General features: G+C 37.8%; 1 protein-coding gene across 4 annotated transcripts in view; it reads left to right on the forward strand.

The window, feature by feature from the left end:
• Positions 1 to 23,376, forward strand: part of IPCEF1 (interaction protein for cytohesin exchange factors 1) — a 164,827-nt gene that overhangs the window by 130,229 nt on the left and 11,222 nt on the right. For all 4 annotated transcript variants that reach the window (XM_087425118.1, XM_087425119.1, XM_004440693.3 and 1 more), the window contains 2 exons: positions 1,554 to 1,911; positions 21,408 to 21,598. In XM_087425118.1, coding sequence (XP_087281244.1) covers positions 1,554 to 1,911; positions 21,408 to 21,598 — 549 coding nt within the window. The remainder of the gene's footprint in view (positions 1 to 1,553; positions 1,912 to 21,407; positions 21,599 to 23,376) is intronic.

A 23,376-nucleotide genomic window follows, 5' to 3' on the forward strand; every position in this document is an offset into this window, starting at 1 on the left:
TTAGTGAATTACAGATCTTTGAGCTCTGTTGTTAAATGGTCTGAGTTGCCAAGCTCTTTGGCACATTCCTAAATGGAAAGTTTTCATGCCTGTGCAAATATATTATTATTAGGAACATGTGTGTGATGAGTTAGTATCTTAACTAGATATTTTAATGTCATGCTACTAAAAAGTGGATTTATTGATTATGTGACAATTCATTTCTAGTATGCAGCCAATGCATATTGGGTAAATACTAGCTTTTTTCATGAGAACTCAGAGCTTAGAATTCTTGCGACAATTTTTGGGAACATATTAGTTTGAAACCAAGGCAACCAGTCTGAGTTAGTTGCAACGATTCTGAGGTTTTGGGGAGAGGATCCTAGTTTGGCTTCTTCTCTCTAGCGATTTCCTCCCTATCACTGCCTTGGAGTTTTGAGTGCTTGAAATTGACAAGAGTATCCATAGGATGACATGATGAAACTGAACCATAAAATGCCTTCTCTGTCTTATCTGCTATTGGAGATATAGGATGACCCATAAAGCACTGCTGTCTAGATTTTTGGATTTTATTGACCAATAAAATTAAAAATAGAGGAAAAACATATAGTTTCCAAATCTTTATTTTGCTATGTAGGACATTAAAAAATACTCAAAAGACAAAAATGAATATCTACCCTCACCATTTTCCAAAAGAAGCCATATATTTTAACATCAAAGTGTATCAAGGATAAAATCTCAGAACGAGTGAAGTCCTTCCCAAGAGAGGATGATTGGTGATGTTGCACTGATGTTTTCTCCACAGACTGGTGAAAATTTTGCCAAGGATTGTCATTCACCCTTGAATTGCATATTAAGAACTGCTTTCAGAAGATCCTACATCGTCAACCCACCTCTTATAGTCTGTGGTGCAGTTTTTGGTTTCTCTTTAATGAATTAGGAGCCTGCAAATGTATTCTTGTCCTCTTTGGTGGAAGTTTATTAAAATTTTTAAATCACTGAAGGTGAATGATTTAATATTATTTCACCTAACTGTGTAGTTATGAGCTGATACTGGTCATGTGCTAAGGAACATGTGAAAGACATTTGAGGTTTTAAATTTATGTGGTTTGCCCAGATTACTGGTCTCCCCTTAGTATTATTTTGCTTCCTTTCTGTCTCCAGCTTTTGCTTTCTTTCTCTTAATCACCTTTCTCAAGAGTTTTTGCTCAACCAGTGAGAATTCAGTGATAGATTGCAATCTACTTTTTGCTCAAAGTATCCTTCAGTATTCCACAGAGTTCCTCAAAGGGGCCTTTTAAGTTTCTGGAGAGCATTAAAGAACAGAGTAAATCATGACATAGACATTTTTCAGATCCTAGAACAGTGAATTCAAAGTTATACAAATCGGTTTTAGAAAGTGGCATCCTAATGCCCGTCATACAGATATAAATATCATATATATTTCTTTTGGCTCTTATCTTATTGACCACTTTTTGAAACGCTGGGATACCTTCCTTGAAAATGAAAAGTAGAGAATGCTGGTGTAATCATGATTTATTTTACTCTTTTTTTGGTTTTATTTGTGAAAATAGGCTGCACAGCAAGCATCTTCATCTTCACCCAATTATTCTTTCTCTTCTTTGGAAAATACAATAAAGACACCCAGCAGTTCGTCTTCCTCCTTACCTAAAGAAAGAAAGTCCTGGATCGACATAGTTGACAGTTTGTCTGCTGCTGAAGACGTGGGACAATCTATAACATTTGCTGTGCGGGTTCATTCACCTGCACCCTCAGAGGCGAACAGTGGCAAGGCCCTGGAAAACAGCTCTGCCACATCAGAAAGTGAATTTTTTAACTCTTTATCCAGTGATGATACTTCTTCATTGAGTAGCAACCTAGATCATCTAACTGTCCTGGACAAGCCTGCTGGATCAAAGACGATGGACAAAGGTAAACCAAGAGATGCTTACTTTTCTTTGTGGAATGAATATTTGTGTGCAGATGTGGAACTCTAATGTTAATTTTTAAAAAGAATGTTTAAATAATCATGAATGATGATTCAATAATTAAACAGTCAAGTGGGGCTAAGCCCAAGAGCTGCTTCTGTATAGGAGTTTTCATGTGGAAAACTCCACCTTCAAGGCCATTCATTACCCACTGTAAGCATCACTAACCAAATGCCTATGACTATGAGACATGTGATCATCAAATAATGATACTTTTACACCAATCTGAGAAAAGCTTGACTCTTTTTGTGGTCCCATGTACTATGCTCTGGAGATTGTGGTGCTTAGATCAGGGTTTTGCAGACTGATATTTATAATATCACCTCCATGGTTCCAAACAAATGTGGAGCAATGACCTTCCCTGGGCCATGACCGCAGAAGAGGTCTGGGTCTCAGCTAGTTGTCTCCTGAAAATGCCCTTGTGGTTAACAGGAAAACAATTTGCAGGCACTTTGGAGGGCAGCCCTAGAACTTTTAAACACAAAGGAGAGCACAGCTTATGCTTTTGAAAAAAAATTTTAAGTCATGGCCAAGGAAAAAGTTAACGGAGTACAGAAATTAATAATGTGAGCTTTCTTAACACTATGTGATAATTGGTCCTTATCTTTTATTCAGACTAACTTCTTTTATTATTGGTTTTCAAACATGATGTGTCTTTTCTGGTGGTCTGTGCCTTATTCATTCTGGTGTAGAATGAGCTTACCTGATAGAAGATACTGAGCAATGAGAGAATGATGAGTTTGGTTTGTACTTTTTTAGCGTACTATTGAGAGACAGTTGATTGGCTAAATTCCCATGATACCTAGCCAGAGAAGCCCAATGACATAGATGACTGCTCTCCCCTCTCCCCTAGCCTAATCAGGGAAAGTTTCTTTAAGTTCTCAAATTTTCAGATGTACCCTATTAATTAAATATTTAATATCAGAGTAATCGAGGCCAAGGATTACACTGCCGACCCAGTTGTGTGTGTGTGTGTATGTGTGTGTATGTGTGTGTACAGTATTTTAAAATATGTGAATTTGAATGCTCAGGCTGGAAACTCATTCTCCAAGTCACCACAGTTGTCACCACTCCCTGTGGCCTCACCGGAAGATGCTGCACACAGTTGAGTTACCTGCCTGGCCTCCGATGGCATTTTTGTTTGATACCTCTAATTTAGGTCAATGGTCTACTTTACATTAGAAAAAGTGGAGTAAACGAAGTCATTGGCAAAATAATCTACTTCTAGAGGTGAACGAGGTGGGATGGGAAGAGGAAGGAAACACCACCATTGAGGAATATAGGGGGGTCAAGATTGGACTGTGAGAAACAGAAAACAGTAGACTCAGGCTGGCCTCAGGTTTGTGAGGTGCTGTCATGTGGAAGAAGTAGTGAGCTTAATTTGTGTCTCCTTGGAAGTACAAAATTGATGCAAATTTTGAGGCCAGTGTTGCAAGTAAGAAGTGAGTAGTTTTAGGTTCAGCATGAGAAACTTCTTTTTAATGTTGAGAACTGTTTAAAATGAATAGGCTCCTTGGAAAGTAACGCATTCCTTGTCATTGGAGGTGTTTACTCATTCTGAGACACCATTTTCGTTGGGCATTAAGTTCATGTTGCATATTGATCAAAATTTTTGTTCTTATGTAGATACATTGAAGAGAGAATTTAAATACCTTGAACTAGGTGGCCTCTAACTTGATACTTAGAAGATCTTTCCAGATATAGGACTGGTGGAACTAAAGAAAATAATGAAAAGTACCACATCTGTTCTTTTCCTGCTAAAAACTCTTACTTTAATCATTGGGCCATAAATAGAACTAAAAAGTTTCAAGCATGCATAAACACACACACACACATATAGCAACCCAGGATGAGGATAGCTTCAAAAGCAAAATAGAGAATAAAATTCCATTTGCGTTCTTTCCTAAGAGATAACCCTACAGATTGAGTTTTCCTTTAGGACGAATAACCTGTGTGTCACGGAAGATGCATGCAGTTCTCATCCGTATCTAAATGTCATTCCGGGAATGCATGTGCTGTAGAGACTGGCTGGGTCCCAACAGCTCTTTTAATCTAAGAAGGAAGAAACCTGTTATTTTTAAATTTTGAGTTAAGTGTAGAGTGACCAACAAAACCTGTATGCTTCTTCAAACAGCTTGACGTGAAGGTATTCCTCTCGGTAGAAAGGAAGAGAAAATAAAAGTATTTTTCCCTCGCTGATTTGTTGGCAGTTGCCATATGTTACAAAATTTTTGCTGATGATTTTCTCTTGCTGCTGAGGACTTGGTTAAATTCCCAGAAGAGTTAAACCACATAAAGTCATTGCTATGGAAACAGCAACCCAGTCTTTGCTTGTGTTTGTGATGGCTTGCTCTTGAGTAATCAGATTGCATATTGTGGATTTTTTTTTTACGTGTGCGTGTGTTTATGCTTTGGAGAAGAAGACAGCTTTCCATTTTTGTGACTTCTAAAAATTATTATTTTCTGAGATGCCAATTAAAAAAAGAAAAGCGCTAAAATTCCTGTGTCTGAAATATTCTTACGGGTGTTTTTATGACAGGGATGTAAGTTTCGACATGGTCCAAGACAGGAGTTAGGATTTTAAATTAAGTCCCAGTCTCAAGATGCTTTTGCTGTAAAAAGAGGCTTTTATCCTAGAAAAGATTCTTAAATGTTAATAACAGAGTCCTGAAACAAACAGACAGCATGTATTATAGCCTTCTTTTTATTTAGACAATGAGAGAAATATTTTACAGTTGGGATGCAATTAAAATTGTGGTTGCTAGAATTTTATACTGAATTTAAGTACCCTTTTAGACATTTCTCCCCTGCAGTGTATGCTGTTAAAAAAATGCAGGGTGTTAATTGCATCCTATTACGTTTCTACCTTGGGAGTTCTAGAGTTTCAGAGCTCTCCAGATTCTTCACTGAATCTTTCCACAAAGCATAGAGGAAAAAGAGGTGATGGGGTTAACGGAATGTTCATGTCAGCTCAGTTTTACTCTATGCTGTTACTTTCTTTTGTGAGAGTTTATTTGGCCCATGACTTATGCCTCTGTGATGACGACTCACATTATATGTTTCTGGTTACATTATGCTGACAGTGTGGAGACGATTTTACTTATACTTATTCCACGAATGGAGTGACCATATACCCTGGATGCAGAAAAGTTGAATAACCACTAAGAAGACTAATGCCAGATTTATGCAAATAAATTGCCAAGTACAAGTACAGCCAGAATCGATCTGGGAATCGTGTTGAATAAAAAACACTTTTAACGAAGAGACAAGCATACTAGAGCGTGCATGACATCTCAGGAAAGTGACATAAATGAGCCAGATTTTAGGATTTAGCAAACATTACCAAAAATTTTACACAATCTGAGTGTGAACTGTACCGATGTTACATTATTTTAGCTAGCTACTTCAGTGTTGCTGTAGGAGTTATGTGGCATGTCTCTTTAGGAAGCCAGGAGATAATAAAAAGAAAAAGTTGAAGGCTGAACTCTATTAAATTTAGTATTATATTTTTGAGTACCTAACATGTACTCATGTACTTAGTGTTAACAAGAATACAAAGATGAGAAAGATACAATTTCTGGTCTAAAAAATTTTAACATCTAGGGGCTGACCCAGGGGCGAAAGCGGTTAAGTGCCTGTGCTCTGCTTCGGCGGCCTGGGGTTCGCAGGTTCGGATCCCCGGCACGCACCGCTTCTCAAAGCCATGTGGCGGCGTCCCATGTGAAGTGGAGAAAGATGGGCACAGACGTTAGCTCAAGTGTTAGCTCAAGGCCAACCTTCCTCAGCAGAAAAAGAGGAGGATTGGCATCAGATGTTAGCTCAGGGCGGATCTTCCTCACACACACACACACACACACACACACACACACACATTAACATCTAATGGGGAGAGTGGGAGGAATAAGACTCGTTTAACAAAAGAAAGCAGAGTAAAGTAAGTGCCACAGAGAGATACAAAGTACCCGAGGGATTTAAAAGAGAGCAGAGACTCAAAATACAGATCACATCTAAGTGATCTAAGATATGATGTAAGTGAGAGGATCTGTGCGTAGAGACGGGATCCATGGGAAAGAGGGATGGAAAAGAAATTTGGATGATGTGGAATATTGGGCTAGTCATTAGTTTATTTCAGTAGATAATGGATGGCCATTTCTAATCACAGTAATCATATAATTGGAGCTATACTTTAGAAAAATTATGTTAGCGTAGAATGTGGGGTAGAAGAGTATAAGGGGACGCTGGAAATTAGAAGAATTAAGAAACTTGTGTAATAGCTGGGGTGACAGTGGAAATAGGAAGCAAAGGAGAGACTTGAGGGGTTCGGTAGTCAAGGTGAAGACTGATCTTGGTCTTTGTATCTCTGTTACTTAATTTAGTCCCTAGAACATTTCCTAATGATCCTGTTCTTTGAATTATAATTCGAGAAGTGATCTGAAAATGGGAATAAATATTTACTGTTGGGAAAGTCTTGACTCTATAGTTGTTGACCTCAGTGGCGTTGATCTCAGGCACAGATGACCACCACCTGCTGTCTCTGCTCTGTGCCAAGTGGCTAAAGATCCCTAGGATACATTATGAAATAATGCTGATGAGGTTACCTGCAAATTTGTGCAGTAGTAACTAGCTCATTTGTAGTTCTCAGAACTTTATCTCATCTTTTTTTTTAGAAAAATACTTCCTATAACTTTTCCTGATGCTAGGAGTTATGAGTGGAAGATGGTGGGGCAAGGGTTTTGAAGATAATGACAAAGGTAATCTAGATTTTGATATATAGTCTTAGAGGGGCAGTGACAGTTTGGAAGATGTAGGAGGAGGTAAGGAATTGGAGGTCATAACTGAAGATGAAAGATATATAGAGATTCAGAAGAGAGAGAATGTAAATAGAAAAGAGAGAATTCTTGTACTCAGAGAGAAGTAAATTTACAGGTGCAGGATTTACAGGTGAAGTCTTTGAAATCAGCCATGTTTGACATCCCTTTTAATGCTATGCTACCAGAACTGTGTTTTAACAATTTTTCTGTTTATATAGAGTATGGAAAACAGCAGTGGGAGAAAAAATACACAATATTTTCATATTTAGAATCATTTCTAAATCAATGTAACTTGAGCCAAAGTGATGTGCGAAAGTTTATCCTCCTTGTGGGTCTGGCAGAGATGCAGAAGTTTTTATAGCACTTATGTGGTCAGGTGGACGAAAATGGTTTTGAAAGTTATCAAATGGTCTTCCATTCTTTTCCTTTCTTATATCTTCTTCCTGTTTTTGATTAAATGTTTGATTTTCTAGTTCTTTTCATGACTTTTCATGTTTATATGCTTCAGCATTTCTTTTGTTTCATGGGGATTGTTTATTATAGTGAAAAATAGAGTATATATCAAGAAGTGTATATATATCTATATATACATCCCATGTAGCCACCATCTAGGCCAAGAAATAGAGATTACCCAGAATTCTAGAGGACCTTGTGAAATCCTTCCTGTGTAGCTGGAATTAGTTCATTTCCATTATTTTATAGTGCTCACTTGTTTTAATATACCACAAGAAATGTATCTACTAATGATGAACATTCGTTTTTCCAGGTTTGGCCTCTTATATAAAATGCTTCTATGAACATTATTTTTTTTAAAAAAAATTAACAGTCAACTTTTTAGAGCAGGTTTAGATTTATAGAAAAATTGAGCAGAAAGTACAGAGAATTTCCGTATACTCCCTCTTCCTCTACACATTTTCCTCTATTATTAGTATCTTGCATTAATGTGATTTACTTGTTACAACTGACAACCAATATTGATACATTTTTATTAACTAAAGTCCATAGTTTACACTGGAGTTCGCTCTTTGTTCTGTACAGTTCTATGGGTTTTGACAAATGCTTAATGTCATATATCCACCATTACAGTATCATGTACGATAGTTTCACTGCCCTAAAAATCTCCTGTGCTCCATCTATTCCTCTCTTCTACCCGTTTCCCAAGCCCCTGAAAACCATTTATCTTTTTGCTAGCTCTTTAGATTTGTCTTTTCCAGAATGTCATATAGTTGGAATCATATAGTATGTAGCCTTTTCAGACTGGCTTCTTTCACTTAGTAATATTCACTTGTTTCCTCCATGCACTTTGTGGCTCGATAGCTCATTGCTTTTTATGGCTGAATAATATTCCATTGTCTGGACGTACCACGAGTTGTTATCCATTCACCCATTGAAGGACATCTTAGTTGCTTCATAAGCTTTTGACGTTATGAATAAAGCTGCTATAATGCGTGTGCAGATTTTTTGTGTGGCTACAAATTTTTCAGCTCATTTGGCTAAATACTTAAGATAATAACAACAATAAACAAATACATAGGGACAGAGATTGGATTGGTGGTTACCAGAGGGGAAGGGGGGAAGGAGGAGGGTGAAAGGGATAATTCGGTACATGTGTGTGGTGATGGGTTGTAATTAGTATTTTGGTGGTGAACATGATGTAGTCCATGCAGAATGATGTACACCTGAAATTTTTACAATGTTATAAACCAATGTTACAGCAATAAACAAAAAATTAAAAAAAAAAAAAAGAGTGCAATTTCTGGATTGTGTGGTAAGATATGTTTAATTTTGTAAGAAATACCAAGTTGTCTTCCAAGGTAGCTGTACCATTTTGCATTTCCATCAGCAATGAATGAGAGTTCCTATTGCTTCACACTCTCACTAGCATCTAGTGTTGTCAGTGTTTTGGATTTTTGCCATGCTAGTAGGTAGGTAGTGGTATCTCATTGCTGTTTTAATTTGGAATTCCCTAATGATACATAATGTGGAGCATCTTTTCGTATGCTTATTTGTCTTATTTGGTGAGGTGTCTGTTGAGATCTTTTGCCCACTTTTTATTTGGGTTTTTGTATTCTCATTGTTATATTCTTTATATGTTTTGGAAACAAGTCCTTTATCAGATATGCGTTGTAAATATTTTCTCCCAGTCTGCGGCTTGTTTTTTCATTCTCTTAATGTAAACTCTTATGTGTGTTTTATGGTCCACATATGCCTGCATTTCTCTGGAGGTATATACCTAGGAATGGAATTGCTGGCCATGATATATGCCTATCTTTGACTTTACTAGATGATGACAACTGTTTCCTAAATTGGCTGCACCAAGTCATATCTCTCCAGCCTGGGTGATAGCTCTCAAAGCCCCACATCCTCACAAGTAATGTTGGACTGGTACATTTTTGCAAAATTGGCAATTTTGATTATCAGTTAGCATATTTTCACTCTTTTACCTATACTTCTTGGATTGTTTGTTTTTCCAATGGCTTTGTAGGAGTTATATATTCTGGATACTCTTTCATTGTCAGGTGTATGTACTGCCAATATCTTCTCCACTTTTTCACTTCTCTTTGCATTTTTAGTGGTGTATTTTAATGAACAGAAGTCAATTTTAATGTGGTTAAATTTATCAGTCTTTTCCTTTATGGTTAATGTTTTTTTGTCTTCATTAAGTAATTTCTCCCTACAGTGATATCATGAAAATAATTGCCATATTCTGTGAACTTGAATCCAATTGGAATGATTTTTGTGTGCCATGAATAGGATACAATATCTTCTTGTTCCACATGCATGTGTAATTTTCCTAGTATTGTTTGTGTAAAATCCGTCCTTCTCCCAGACGTCCACATGAGTCCTCAGTGACATCTTTGTTATAAATCCAGTGCTGTTGCTTCTTAGAATTCTGTCTATCCATTGGTCTATTTTTTATTTTTAAAAGTGAGTCTTAATATCTGATAGGACAAGTCTTTCTACCTTGTTTTCTTTAAGAGTGTTTGGGGTATTCCTGGCCATTTTATCTTGCATACACATTTTAGAATCACCTAAGCATGTTAAACACACATGCACTCACACACACACACACACACACAATCTTGAGGGATTTGGGCATGGATTGCATTACATCCTTAGGTTTAATCTGGGGAAAATAGAAATTGTTACAATTTAAAATCTTCCAGTTCATGAAAATGATCTCTTTACCTTTCTCCATTTATTTGTCTTTTTTACATCTCATTATAAAGTTTTTTAGTTTATAATTTTCTCTATAGAAAGCTTCAAAATATTTTGTTAGATGTATTTCTACATAGTTTGTATTTTTAAATGCCTTTTAAAATATATTTTTCATTTTATAACTATTGCTGGTGTAAATAAATGCAATTGATTTTTTTAATGCATTTTTTTAACCTGGCAAAATTGCTAAATTCTCATTTTAATTCTAATAATTTATCTTTAAAATTTTTCTTACGTGCACAGTCATATCTCTGCAAATGATGACAGTTTTGCTTTTCCTTTCCAATCATTGTGTCTCTTATTTGTTTTTCTGGCTTTGGCTCAGCCCTGCAGTCCAATGCTGATAGAAACAGTGGTTATGTGCATGTTTGTGGTGTGCTTGATCTCAAAGCTTTCAATGTTTCTCCACTAGCACAAACTTAGAAGTAGGTACTTTATTATCACCTCTATTTTATGGATGAAGAAACTGGGGCTTAAAGTGGTTAAGTAAGTTGCCTAAGTGGCCATGCAACTTGTAAGTGTGAAAGTTGTGTTTAGAATACACTTCTGTTTGACTCCAGAGCTTGAAGTGTTAACCACTTTATTAAGAGTAATTCTGAATAAATAATCAGCAAGACACAGCGTTGGTTAGATGTGCTGTGAGCCAAGCCATGTATAATCAGAACAATTTCTTTCCTGAGACAATCATTATATTATGTGTTTTTCTAGAACCACCGGTGAAGTAGTACAGGTCACTTAAGGACAGAAACAGAAGCATCTAAATAGTATTATGACATCTCGAGGTGTAAGAACTTTATTCATTCAACAGTATTTATCAAGTGCCTCTTATCTGCCAAACACCATGCCATGCACTGGGAAAACAAGCAAACAAAAGCAAATATAAACCCCCTTACAGGGTTTACACGGATAGGAGAGAGACTGGTAGAAAACAATAGGAGATATCACATGAATGTATAGTATATTCAGTGGTTATAAGTGCCATGACTTTTTTCCAAGAGGCAGGGTAAGGGGTAGAGAGAGACTGGGCTGAGTGAGGTATGAGAGTGGGCTGTGTTATTTTGCATTGGTGGCATGGCAGATCTCTCTGATAAGGTGACATTTTAGCAAAAAATGATGGAGGGGAGAGGATGATCCAAAGTGATATTTGGGGAAGGGTCTTCCAGGCAAAAGCACACCAAGTGCAAGGCCCTGCAGGAGTACAGTGCTTGACATGATAAAGACCACCAGCAGGGAGGTTGAGTGTCTAGAGTGGAGGGCATGAGGCCAAGAAATGTGGTGCAGGACGTGAACAGAAATCTGATCATGTAGAGCCAGAGCAAGCTCTTTGGGTTCCACTATGAGATGAGAGGAAGCCGCTAGAGGGTTTTGAGTTGAGGAGTAGCACCTTCTGACTTATGTTTTAAAAGTATTGCTCTGGCCCCTCTGTAAAGGACAGACATTAGGGAGCATGGGTTTAAGTAGAATGATCAGCGAGGAGGCTGTTGCAACGAGTGGTTCAGGTGGGAGATGATGGTGGCTCTTCCTAGTGGTGGAGGGAGAAGATGGTCAGGTGCTGTGTATTTTTCAAAGAGAGCTGGTGGGATTTGCTGATTTGAAAGAGAGAGAGGATCCAAAGGTGATTTCAAGGACTTTGGCCTGAATGACTAAAAGAATGCAGCTGTCATTTCATGAGATGGAAAAGACCTACTGTTGGAGGTATGAATCAAGAATTTGGCTTTGGACATGTTAACTTTGAAATACCTCACAGAAACCCAACTGAAGAGGTCAATAAGTGGTGGATATATGTGTCTGGAGTTCAGAGCAGGGCTTGGAGATATAAAATGGGTAACAATCTATCACTTATCACCTATCATTAGGTGACATTTGATCTGAGAACTGAATGGCACAAAGGAACCTATGCATGTGAACAACAGCTGGCAAAGTGCTCAAGGTAGAATGAAAATAAAATACAAGGGCTCTAGCACTGGTACAAATTTTGAGGTTCCAGAAACAGAAGGAAATAGAGTGTGGCTGGAACAGAGTAGGCAGGGGAAGCACAGAAGGAGATTGGAGAACTCGATAGCAGCTGGCTTATGTGGCAACTAGTGGGTCCTCTAAGGTGTTTGGATTTTGTTCTAAGTGCAAGGGGATGTTTTTGGAGGAGTTGAAGCTGGGGAGTGTTATGGTATGGTTTACGTTTTTAAAAGACCACTTGGCTATATGGAAAATGGATCTTAGGAAGCTGAAGTAGACCAGTTACACAGTTGTTGAAATACGCCAACAATGAAATGATGGTGGCCTGGACTAAGGTGGTAGCAATGGGGGGGCAGAAAAAAATACACATATTTGGGATATATTGTAAACATAAAATGTAAGAATGTAAGATTCGTAAGAGATTCTTGCCTATTTTAGTCTACCCCTAGTTTCTGAAATACACTGCCCTAACACACAGTGGACTTTCAAAGACTATTTGATGGGCGAATTAAATAAATGAATGGATCAAATGTGCAAGGGAAAGAGAGGAATCGGGGATGAGTCATAAGTTTTCTAGCACATTCGGTCTCCTATATTATTAAATATAATTGTAGCTCTGTAAGATTGTTATCATTTCCTGGAAAAAGGTTTGCTGGTAGGAACTTAATGGCCATATTTAAAGATGTAACTCAAAATATGTACACTGAGGATTTTCTACAAGGCAAAAATAAAGATGTTATACAAGTAATTATAGATCACACTAAACTGTAATCATAGAGATAAGAAAAGAGAGCGCCATCATAAAAGGTTAGGGCATTTATCTGCTCCAAACTTTCATTTTCTGCTTAGTGAAATTGAGATAGATAACTTCTTCTTTCCTTTTGCCTCCCTGCTCTTGTCCTGAAGTGCCCCCTTCCCTTGGTTCCTTCTGAATCTTCCACTTTTATGTTTTGTGCTCACTTGTCTCCATCATGGATCCACATGGTTGATGGATCCAGCAGTTTATGGAGCCAAGGTTGACATATTTATCTGCAGTACATTGGATTTATATCCTTGATTTTAGGCAATTTTCCAGCTTTATTCTGCCCATTTATTTCCCATTCAACCTCCACCACACAAATGTATTTAAAAAAGAAAAAAAAAAACCTGACCAAATGCCTTTTTTTCTGTGCATGCCAATGATTTTTGTTTTTTAAGCATGTTTCAGATATAGAAATCTTATGTCTACATTAAATATTTCACCTAATCCTAGGTACTCATAGGGTTGGAAGAATACATTTTAAAAACAAATAGAATCTTTGTTTTAAGAATGGAAAGCTACTTACCAAGTGATTGGGCAAAGGACTCAACCTAAGATTCTTTCCCCAAATCACTGCCACAAGAGGCAATGATAATAGAATAAAAGAACAACATTAAAGATCGCCCAATAGACTAGGTTTGTTCTTATCAATAAAAGCAATAATACAGTAGAAGAGTATTGAGTTGCCTTACTTAATAGAAACATCAATCACCCAAGAGAATATAGGTACATGACTCTGGCAATGACGGTAAAGTTAATATAGAAAAATAAGGGAAATCAAAGTGAAACTACTACTCCTCTCTCGGCCTTACAAGAGCACAAGTGAAAATACTAGCTTTATGCTTGGATGCTGTCTCTGTCTTTCTCTCAATCTGATTTCTCTCTTGTTGAATTCCTTTTGTCTGCCATCTTGCTTTGTTCTATTCACCTCTTTCCCAACTACCATTCGCCAAACTTTGTATTCTCTGTTTCTAAGCATTTATACCTTTGTTGTACACAGGGCCCAGCCTACCATGACTGTGACTCTTACCTTCTGCTCCTGATCGGAAGTGGTTCATTATCCCCCCAGGTGCCCAGTTCAGATGCCCAAGCAGAGAATCTGATTACCCAGCCTGCGTCCTAGGTTGCTGGTCCAGCTTATGAATTTCCTGTCCTAGGTTCTGGTGCCCTGCGGCCCTGTGAAAACAGAGTTTGAGGTATAAAACCTGGGTACCTTAGAAGCAGAGGCTCTGGGTCAAGAATTTTCCTTTGGAAGACAGAGTAGTGGGAGCAGGGATCTGAGCTTTGGCTTGTCCAATCCAACCAGCTACCATCTTGGTGACTGTATATTGCCTGATTTGAAATCTTCTTCATTGAGCATTATTCAAAAGAGAGTGCATCAAATATGTTTATAGTATAGCGTAGTGTTTAAGGCTATGAGCTCTGGGTCATAACCTAGGTTTGTCTCTTTGTGACTTTGGTCAAGATTTTTAATCTTTTTATGTCTTGACATTCTCTCCTTCATATCAGTTTTTTTTTAATGGAGGTCACATTAGTTTATAACATTATGTAAATTGCAGGTGTACATCATATTTTGGCTTCTATATAGACTGTATCTTGTTCACCACCGAGAGTCTAGCTTCCACCCGTTACCATAAATATGTGCCCCTTTACCCCTTTTGCCCTCACCCTACTCCCTTCCCTTCTGGTAACCACCAGTCTTCTCCATTTGTCTTTCTCTGACTTATTTCGCTTAGCATAATATCTTCAAGGTCCATCCATGCTGTCACAAATGGCACAATTTCATCTTTTTTTATGGCTGAGTAGTAGTGCATTGTATATCAGGGTTAATAATACTTTCCTCATAGGGTTGTAACAAAGATAATGAGATAATGTTGGTATAGCAGTTAACACAGTGCCTGTCACATAGTAAAAACTCAATATATGATAGCTATCTCCACCAGAAGCAACAGCAGCAGAAATAAGGGATCCCTCTGTCAAAATTATATTATATTAATGTTCTTGGTCAGAGTATCCTTACTGTTAAAATGAGTTATCCAGATTTTTCTTAGCTATATACTTAAATTTGTCTGTCGTTATGATTCTTTTTTTTTTTTTGCTATGTTGTAGAGTTATCAGAATCACTAATTAGAGGAAGCCTGTAAAATGCTTTTGATCTCTTGGCATCAGGTGCTATATTAAATGACATTCTTAAAGTCTCAAAGGCTATATACAATGTCCAAATGACTATGTTGTTATTTCTTTGTAACAAGTGTCTTCCATGGTCCTTCTTTTTTCAAACACTTAGAACATTGCGCATGAAACAGGGAATATTATTTTCTACCTAAACTTTTCCAAGTGTTTCACGTGTGGGAACTAACATCATCTTCCTTGGGACATCATAGAGACTTTTCCAATCTCAAAAAGGTTTCCTTTTAAATTCTGATATTAAATATGGCTTATGAGTTCCCCTTCTGTCTCTTGAAGGCAGCATTTATGTTCTAAAGAGAAAATAAAAACCACATTCTAGAAAGCACAAGGAAACACCAAAAAGAAGATAGTGGGGGAGGCAAAGTTGAAAATACAGCATTTAAATAGATAATCTGCATACAGTGTTCTCAACAGCCAAATTCTGGCCTAGTGGAGCATGCCTGTGCTGTCAGAAACAGACAATAGGCTGGGATACGTAGGAGGACAAGAAGGGAATAGCACATTCGTTTGACATAATCTTGGAAAGGAGTGAACTTCTAACTATTAGTTAAAAATGTTGTTTTGTCTCGTTTGCTAATGTCACCAAGAGAGATCTTGTTAAAAAAAAAACACCATGTCCTTCTTGAGTCTAAATCATTGGATTACTGACCTAAGTTTGGAGAAAGTTTACTAGTCTGACTCCTCGAGACATTCTGAGCTAGTCTAACAGATGTAAAGGGTCACCAACATTTACCTCAAAATCCTACCAACTCAACGTGAGCATCTAAACTGATGCTTTAGAGCTGGGATTCTGGACCTACTCCTTTGAGCAAAGCTAGATTTTTTTTAATTTTTAATTTTTATGTTTTTTTAAATTTTTTGTTTATTGCAGTAACATTGGTTTATAACATTGTATAAATTTCAGGTGTACATCATTATACTTCTATTTCTGCATAGATTACATCATGTTCACCACCCAAATACTAATTACAACCCATCACCACACACATGTGCTGAATTATCCCTTTCGCCCTCCTCCCTCCCCCCTTCCCCTCTGGTAACCACCAATCCAATCTCTGTCATATGATCCAGCTATTCCACTGCTGGGTATTTATCCAAAGAACTTGAAAACACCAATGCATAAAGATACATGCACCCCTGTGTTCATTGCAGCGTTATTCACAATAGCCAAGACTTGGAAGCAACCTAAGTGCCCATCAAGGGACGAATGGATAAAGAAGATGTGGTCTATATACACAATGGAATACTACTCAGCCATAAGAAACGATGAAATCCAGCCATTTGTGACAACATGGATGGACATTGAGGGTATAATGCAAAGTGAAATAAGTCAGGGGGAGAAGGTCAAATACCATATGATTTCCTTCATTAAGTAGTAGATAACAACAACAATAAACAAAGACATAGAGAATAGATTTTTTTTTTTAAATTAGTACATGGAACAGAAAAAATAGGTGCTGCTTTCTGGACAAGCCCCAACTTTCTAGTTGTAACTCCAGTCTCTTTCTCTTGCCATGGGTTGAGGCTGGTGTTGCTTGACAAATTGATGACAGACAGTCTAGCCTTGCGACTCAACAGTTCTGGCATCACCTAGGAGCTTGTTAAAAATTTGGAATCTCAGCACTATCCCCGGCTGACTGAATTAGAATCTGCATTTCAAGATCTCTAGGTGATTGTTTGCCTATTAAACTTTGAGAAGACTGGTCTAGAAGTGCATGGGCCTGCACAGTGTGGAACTGAACTCTTCTTCTTAATTCCATTACTGATTTACATTTTGGAAAGATCACTTACTGGTTTTCAAGAATCTCCGTTTTTTTTTCTCATCCATAAAATAAAAACAGTTTTTATCTTTCTTGGCAAAGCACTTGGGAGGCTAGAGGAGACAGACTATAAAGTGCCTTATGTGGTGAAGGGAATTAAAGTCTTGCTATTTTATGTTAGAAAACTAAAATATACTCTTGAGAGGAAGGGTAACAATTGCATTGGAAACACTTGACTGTCAGACAAAATTCATTTATGTTGCTCCAGAAGGCAAGGGAGGTGGAAATAATCAACTTGGCTTCTGTTTCTAATGGGAGAGAGACCAGTGGTCTTTTCTGCCAATCTTTTTTCTGGCTCTTTTTGCAATCTGGTACAATAAGAGAGATAATCTAGTGCTTTCTAATATGAAATTATAATTCAGAAAAATATTTAGATAAAAAGATAAAAGGGAAATTTTAAAAATATTACTTTATGGAGAAGCCTCTTAAAGGTACAGGATCAGCCCTGTTGGGTAAACAAGCCAGCACTAGTCTCCCCTATAGCAACTGGGAAGGACTCTCGCCTCTGCTTTGGGCTCAGGTGCAAACTCTGCTTTATTGTGTACTTATACACTTTGGGTCCTTTCTTGTCCTATGATTCTGTTTTATCATCTGCTTCTATTATTATTGGATGCTCATTTTACAGTCCTGTGCAGACCTAAGCATCAGCCGTTAGCAGCAGTGAAAACAGTTTAAAGTCCCTGGCTAGTGGACATGGTTGGATCACAGGTGTGTCCCCTGAGTATCTAGTGATATGTTGTACATCTCTCAGATTATGACACAAAAAAGCCAATAAGGGTATTTTCTTGACTCCTAACATCACCATTTATTATTTTATTGTCCTTATGGTTGTGGATGATTCTGGAATCAGGTTATTAGAGGTCAGACCTATAGTCTTTGAGTTTCAGATTTTCTCTGAGAAGAGATGGATGGCCGAGAGGCAAGAACATAGTGGTAATTCGCCTTTCATTTTTCCCCCATTTCTCCAACAGCTTTAACCTTATCTGAACATACTCACTCCTTACTATTATCTCCAATTTCTAAATGACCAAACAGAGAGTGTTCATTTTTTGGACACTATATGGTCAAGTTTTAGGCGAATTCTGTATTAACTTTCAGTAATCCTAACAAGTGCACTTTACCTGTGTGTTAATTTTAAAGTTCACTATTTCTTGGAGGATCAACTTACACACACATACACACACACACACTACACGCACACATTCACACTACACACACACACGTCTATGCGTAACCATGTCCTCCTGGCTAATACCCCCAAATTTAAGTTAGGGTAAGGAATTTGTGTGTGGGGGGAAGATAACCTCTGAAATCTTGAACATAAAGATAATATCTACCTATATAAAGATATTAAATAATAATAAAATTATCCAAAAAGTGAGTCCTGTTTATTTTTCATTTAAGGAATGTATTTTATGTTGTATTATTCTGAAATTCTAAAGTTATTTTCCTCTTTACCAATTTAATATCTGTTGAATTAGATATGTGGTCTTAATATCACCATTTTACTCTGACATAACTACAAATTAACATATTAGTCAAAAGTAATTTTATTTTCTATCACAACCTTTAATAGCACAACTAACCTGCTTGTTGAATGCAGAGAAATTTAAAGAAACCATTCTATTTATCTTGTTATATACTTGTTTGGTTTGCTTCTTGGAGTTTGTTAAATACACATTACTTACTTAAAAAACACTGTGGTATTGAAAGCTATGTATTTAGGCTTTCTTCAAAGTTGAGTCCTACCTGCCTAGCTATACAAAAAGGACATGCAAAGTTATTATGTTCTTGTATATCTGAATACTTCCAGAGTCCGCAACCCTATTGTTCTCTCTAAGAGTTAGATGTCTTTTTGTTTAATTTTCTTAAGACTTTCTAACGTCTCCAGCTTAACTCCTGGACTGTTACTATGCTTAGAATTTCTGCTGTGCAAGTATCATCAGTTATCATGATAATCTCATAAAAGCCTACTTTTAGTTACAGCTTTATTGAGATATATTTCACATACCATAAAACTCATGCATAAAAATGTACAGTTCAGTGGGATTTAGTATATTCACAGAGTTGTGCAACTATCTCCACAATCTGAGAATATTTCCAGCACCACAAAAAGAAACTCGTACACATTAGCTGTCATTCTCCATTCCCCTCCCCAGGCAACCACTAATCTACTTTCTGTCTCTATGGATTTGCTTCCTCTGGACGTTTCACATACATGGACTCATACAGTATGTGGTCTTTTGTGACTGGCTTCTTTTACTTAGCAGAATGTTTTCAAGGTTCATCCATGTTGTAGCATGTATCATTACTTCATTTCTTTTAATTACATCCATTCATCAGTTGATGAACTTTTAGGCTGTTCCAACCTTTTGTCTATATGAATAGCGCTGCTATTAACATTCGCGTGCAAGTTTTGTATTAACATATGTTTTTAATTCCTTTGAGTATATACCTAGGAGTGGAATTTCTGGGTCAAATGATAACTCTACATTTAGCATTTCGAAGAACTGCCAAACTGTTTTCTAAAGTGGTGGCTCCATTTTACATGCCCACCAGCAGTGTGTAAAAGTTCCCATTTCTTCACATCCTTGCTCCCGTCTATTATTGTCTGTCTTTTTAATTTTAACCATCCTGGTGGATGTGAAGCAGTATCTCATTGTAGTTTCGATTTGCATTTCTCTAATAACTAATGATGTTGTGCATCTTTTCATGTGCTTATTGACAGAAACCCATTGTTGATGTCTGTACACAGCCTGAGCCAAAAAACCTAATTGTGTTCAAATGCAGTTCTGAATATTTCCTCCCTTTTTTGAGACCGTTTTGGTAGAGAACAAACAGGTTTACTGACTAATATTTCAAGTCAGTTGCAAAGCCAGTCCAACATCTTTGCACTCCATTTAATGACAGAGTATCGGGAACACCTGGGGTAACTTTCTGGCAGTAGATGGACGAAAACTAATTATTGCTTAGAGATTTCTAATCTTACAAGAGTAAACTGTAAAGTAAGTGAAGTTTGCTTGGTTTTGATGCTCCTGGATTACTATTGTATGCTTTTCTCTCCCCTTTGGAGAGGCATCTTCTTTTAGTTCTCCTAATGGTATACTTTTTATAGGGTCCTCTATCAGGCTCATTCTCAGGACAAGAAGTGAAATGCACAGACGCTAAGGAGTATGTGGTGGAAAAAGAAATCTCATTGTGTATCCTTCTCAAGATTATTTACAAGGAATGAAGGCGTAAAGGACTGAAGTTCTTAGTAAGAAATTAAAGCAACATTAGGATATGAGGATTTTCTTTGAGTAAAGAAATTTTCTGTTTCATTTGAGACCCTTTCAGTTGCATATGACTGAAAACTTCTCCCAGAGTATCCTTAAAAAGGTAATATATTGGCTCCCATAAGCTGAGAGGGCTCCAATCATATCACCACAATCCGTGTCTCAGCTCAGTGTCCTATGGATTGGCTCCATTCTCATGATTCTTAGGATGATTCCTAGAAGCTTCCAGCTCACATCATCACACCATTCAGTTTAGGAATAAACAGAAATTGCTTCCCAGATGCCCCAAACCAAAGTCTTGGAACTGAGTTGGCCTGACCTGAGACACATGCTCATCCCTGAATCAATGGCTGTGGGCAGCATAATGGAATGGCCGTTGTCTTAACCTAGCATGTGTGGTCCCCCTGGAATCCTGGTGGAGCCCCTTCACTAGAAGCACTGGGGCTGAGGCTGGCAAGGCATGGTTAAGAAGGGGAGTGGAGGTGTGTGGCAGCATGAAGAGCGATCATTATCTGCTCAAAGCCACAGACCACAGGCAGGTCTCTTCTCTCAAAGGGCAGTTCTAGGAAGGACATTAAAAAGCCATGTGTGGCAATGTTCTCGAGCTTTAGGGTGTGTGTTAGTTTGCTAGGGTTTGCCTGTCTCACCATTGTATTTTAGAAGAAGATAACTTGCTTGGCTTCACAGGTTCACAGATGGAGAGGAATTTTGCCACAGGATGAATCATTCCCTGAATCTCACCAATAACAGATTTAGATGATATTTGGATTAGATTTTGGACTAAGAGTTGATGTGGGAATGGGTTAAGACTTTTAGAGATATTGGGATGGGGTGAATGTGTTCTGTATGTGAGAAGGACATGAATTTTGGGGGCTAGATGACAGACTATTATGGGTTCAGTTGTGTCCCTCTAAAATTCATACGTTAAAGTCCTAACCCCTAGCACCTCAGAATGTGACCTTATTAAAAAGAGGTTTGTTGCAGATGTAGTTAGTTAAGATGAGGTCAGTTGGGTGAGCCCTAAGGCAATATGTAACTGGTGTCTTTATAAAAGGGGGACATTTGGACATTTCCTTGCACACAGGGAAAATACCATGTAAAGATTGGAGTTAAGCTGCCACAAGCCGAGGAATCACCAGAAGCCAGGAGAGAGGCCTGGAACAGATCCTTCCCTAGAGTCTTCAAAGGGAACATGGCTCTGTCATAACAAAGTACCATCAACTGAGTGGCTTAGACAACAAAATTTCTTGTCTCACAGTTCTGGAGGCAGGAAGGCTGAGATCAAGGTGTCAGCAGGGCCTTGTTTTAGGACCACAGTGTTCTTTCCTCAATTTTAACTGGCTTTATTGTTATTACTTTTTTTATTTTAACAGAAGAAACAAAAGTGTCTGAAGATGAAATGGAGAAGCTCTACAAATCATTAGAGCAAGCTAGTCTATCTCCTCTTGGGGACCGACGACCTTCCACCAGAAAGGAGTTGAGAAAGTCCTTTGTTAAGCGGTGCAAAAATCCATCCATAAATGAGAAACTCCACAAAATCCGAACCTTGAATAGCACATTAAAGGTAAATAATTTCAAATTGTGGATGAACTCTGTGGATGCGTGATGAGGAATAGCTGGTTCTGCAGAGAGATTCATGTTAACCACAGGGTGTTTGTGAGGGTAGAGGGGATGGCAGTAAAAGCAGATACAATCTCTACAGGGTGAGATGACCCCTGACATTCTTAAAGCACTAGAACTTTCACACGATAGCATCCAACACACTTTTCTACAATAGGCCTTGATTTTTACGTTCATTCTGGTATAAAATTTCAGATGTTAAGCTCCTAGAAGTACCATGTGTAATTTGATTTTTGTGTCCTTTTACCTAGCTCAATAAACGTTGACGGGAGCTTAAGATAGTCAACTCATGAGAATAAGCAGTAATATTAATAAGATCTTGAGATTTCTCCTGATTCATTAAGGGTGTCATTTTTCTGTACTATATCCAGAAGAACATTTCTAGATTTCAGATACTGCAAAGACTTAGTGACTCTGAGCTGTGGGCTCTGGAGCCAAGAAATACCATGAAAACCAGGCAGTGGGAAATATACACTTCATGGTAATACACCAGCAGATGTTTTCACAATGGGAATGAGGGACAGTGCACGGGACATACTGAAGTTATTTTCAGGGCCTCCTGTAACTAAAATGATTCTTCATAACAAAAGCATCCTGCTTTCACATTTAGATTATATATGAACAGGAGGAGGCCAATGTACATTGTAAAATTGTTCTGAATTAGAATTAGTCTTTAATTAGATTTATAGATTCTGAAAAGCCTTGATAGATCCTGCAATTTAATTCTGTTTTGTACATGTCCTATTGCATCAAGAATTTGAGTCCTTTTCCAGGAAAAAAAGTACTAGCAATCAAAGGACAAAGCTACAGAGATGGCTGAGTGACTCTTCATCAGATGTCTCAGTTAGTCAATAGAAGACCTAAGCACCCTAAAAGGCTGCAAAAATTAGGCTGAAAAATAAAAGGCAAAGGTGTATTTTAATTTTACAAAGAAAATCCAAAGGCAGAGAAATTCCCTAATATTTAATGGTGAAAGACATCACTAGCATGGATTTCAAAGCAAATATGTTATTTTCCACAGTATGTATAGGGCTGATAAATATGTTTGGTCATCCAACATAATATGCCAGAGTATGTTGGGATTTTACTGTCTTATTTGTGATAACTGATATGAGTGAATACATTTTTCATTGAACAATGGTTTCCTGAACCTTGTTGTGTTCCAGGCACTATTCTAGGGCACTGGGGCCATTGAGTGGACCCCACTGGACAATGGAAACAGTTAGTACTGTAGTTGATACAAGATTGGGATGCTTTGGTAGCCAAGAGGAGAGATGTGGCTGCTTATCTAAGGCCATTAGGGACAATGTCATGGAGGTGCTGACAACTGTAAGTTGTCACGGGTAAGAGATGAAGAATATCAGGGAGAGAAGGGAAGAGCATTCAAGGAGGAGGAGCTGGCCTAGGCAAATGTATATCAGTGGGTGAGATATTGCAGTCCATGTTGACAGAAACAGCAACCAGAGGCTAAGGAGAGGATGGGCAGTTTAGGCCATTTCTAGAAAGAGAAAGACTGCAGTCTTGGCTTTCCATAGAGCGGCAGTCTCAGGATTCTAGACCTTCACAGGACTATGCCCTGACCTGGCCATCAGAAGGCCAGGTTTGTACAAAGAATTCAAAGGTTTTATCAGCCCATACAGTTCTCCGTGACCTCTTTCTCCATGAGCTATGACCATGGAATTGATGAATTCAGCATCTTTTTCTTTTCTCCTCTGTATTAGT

Source organism: Ceratotherium simum, chromosome 38, assembly GCF_057802395.1.
Source record: "Ceratotherium simum simum isolate JZ-2026a chromosome 38, ASM5780239v1, whole genome shotgun sequence".
In the NCBI taxonomy this organism is placed as follows: domain Eukaryota; kingdom Metazoa; phylum Chordata; class Mammalia; order Perissodactyla; family Rhinocerotidae; genus Ceratotherium; species Ceratotherium simum.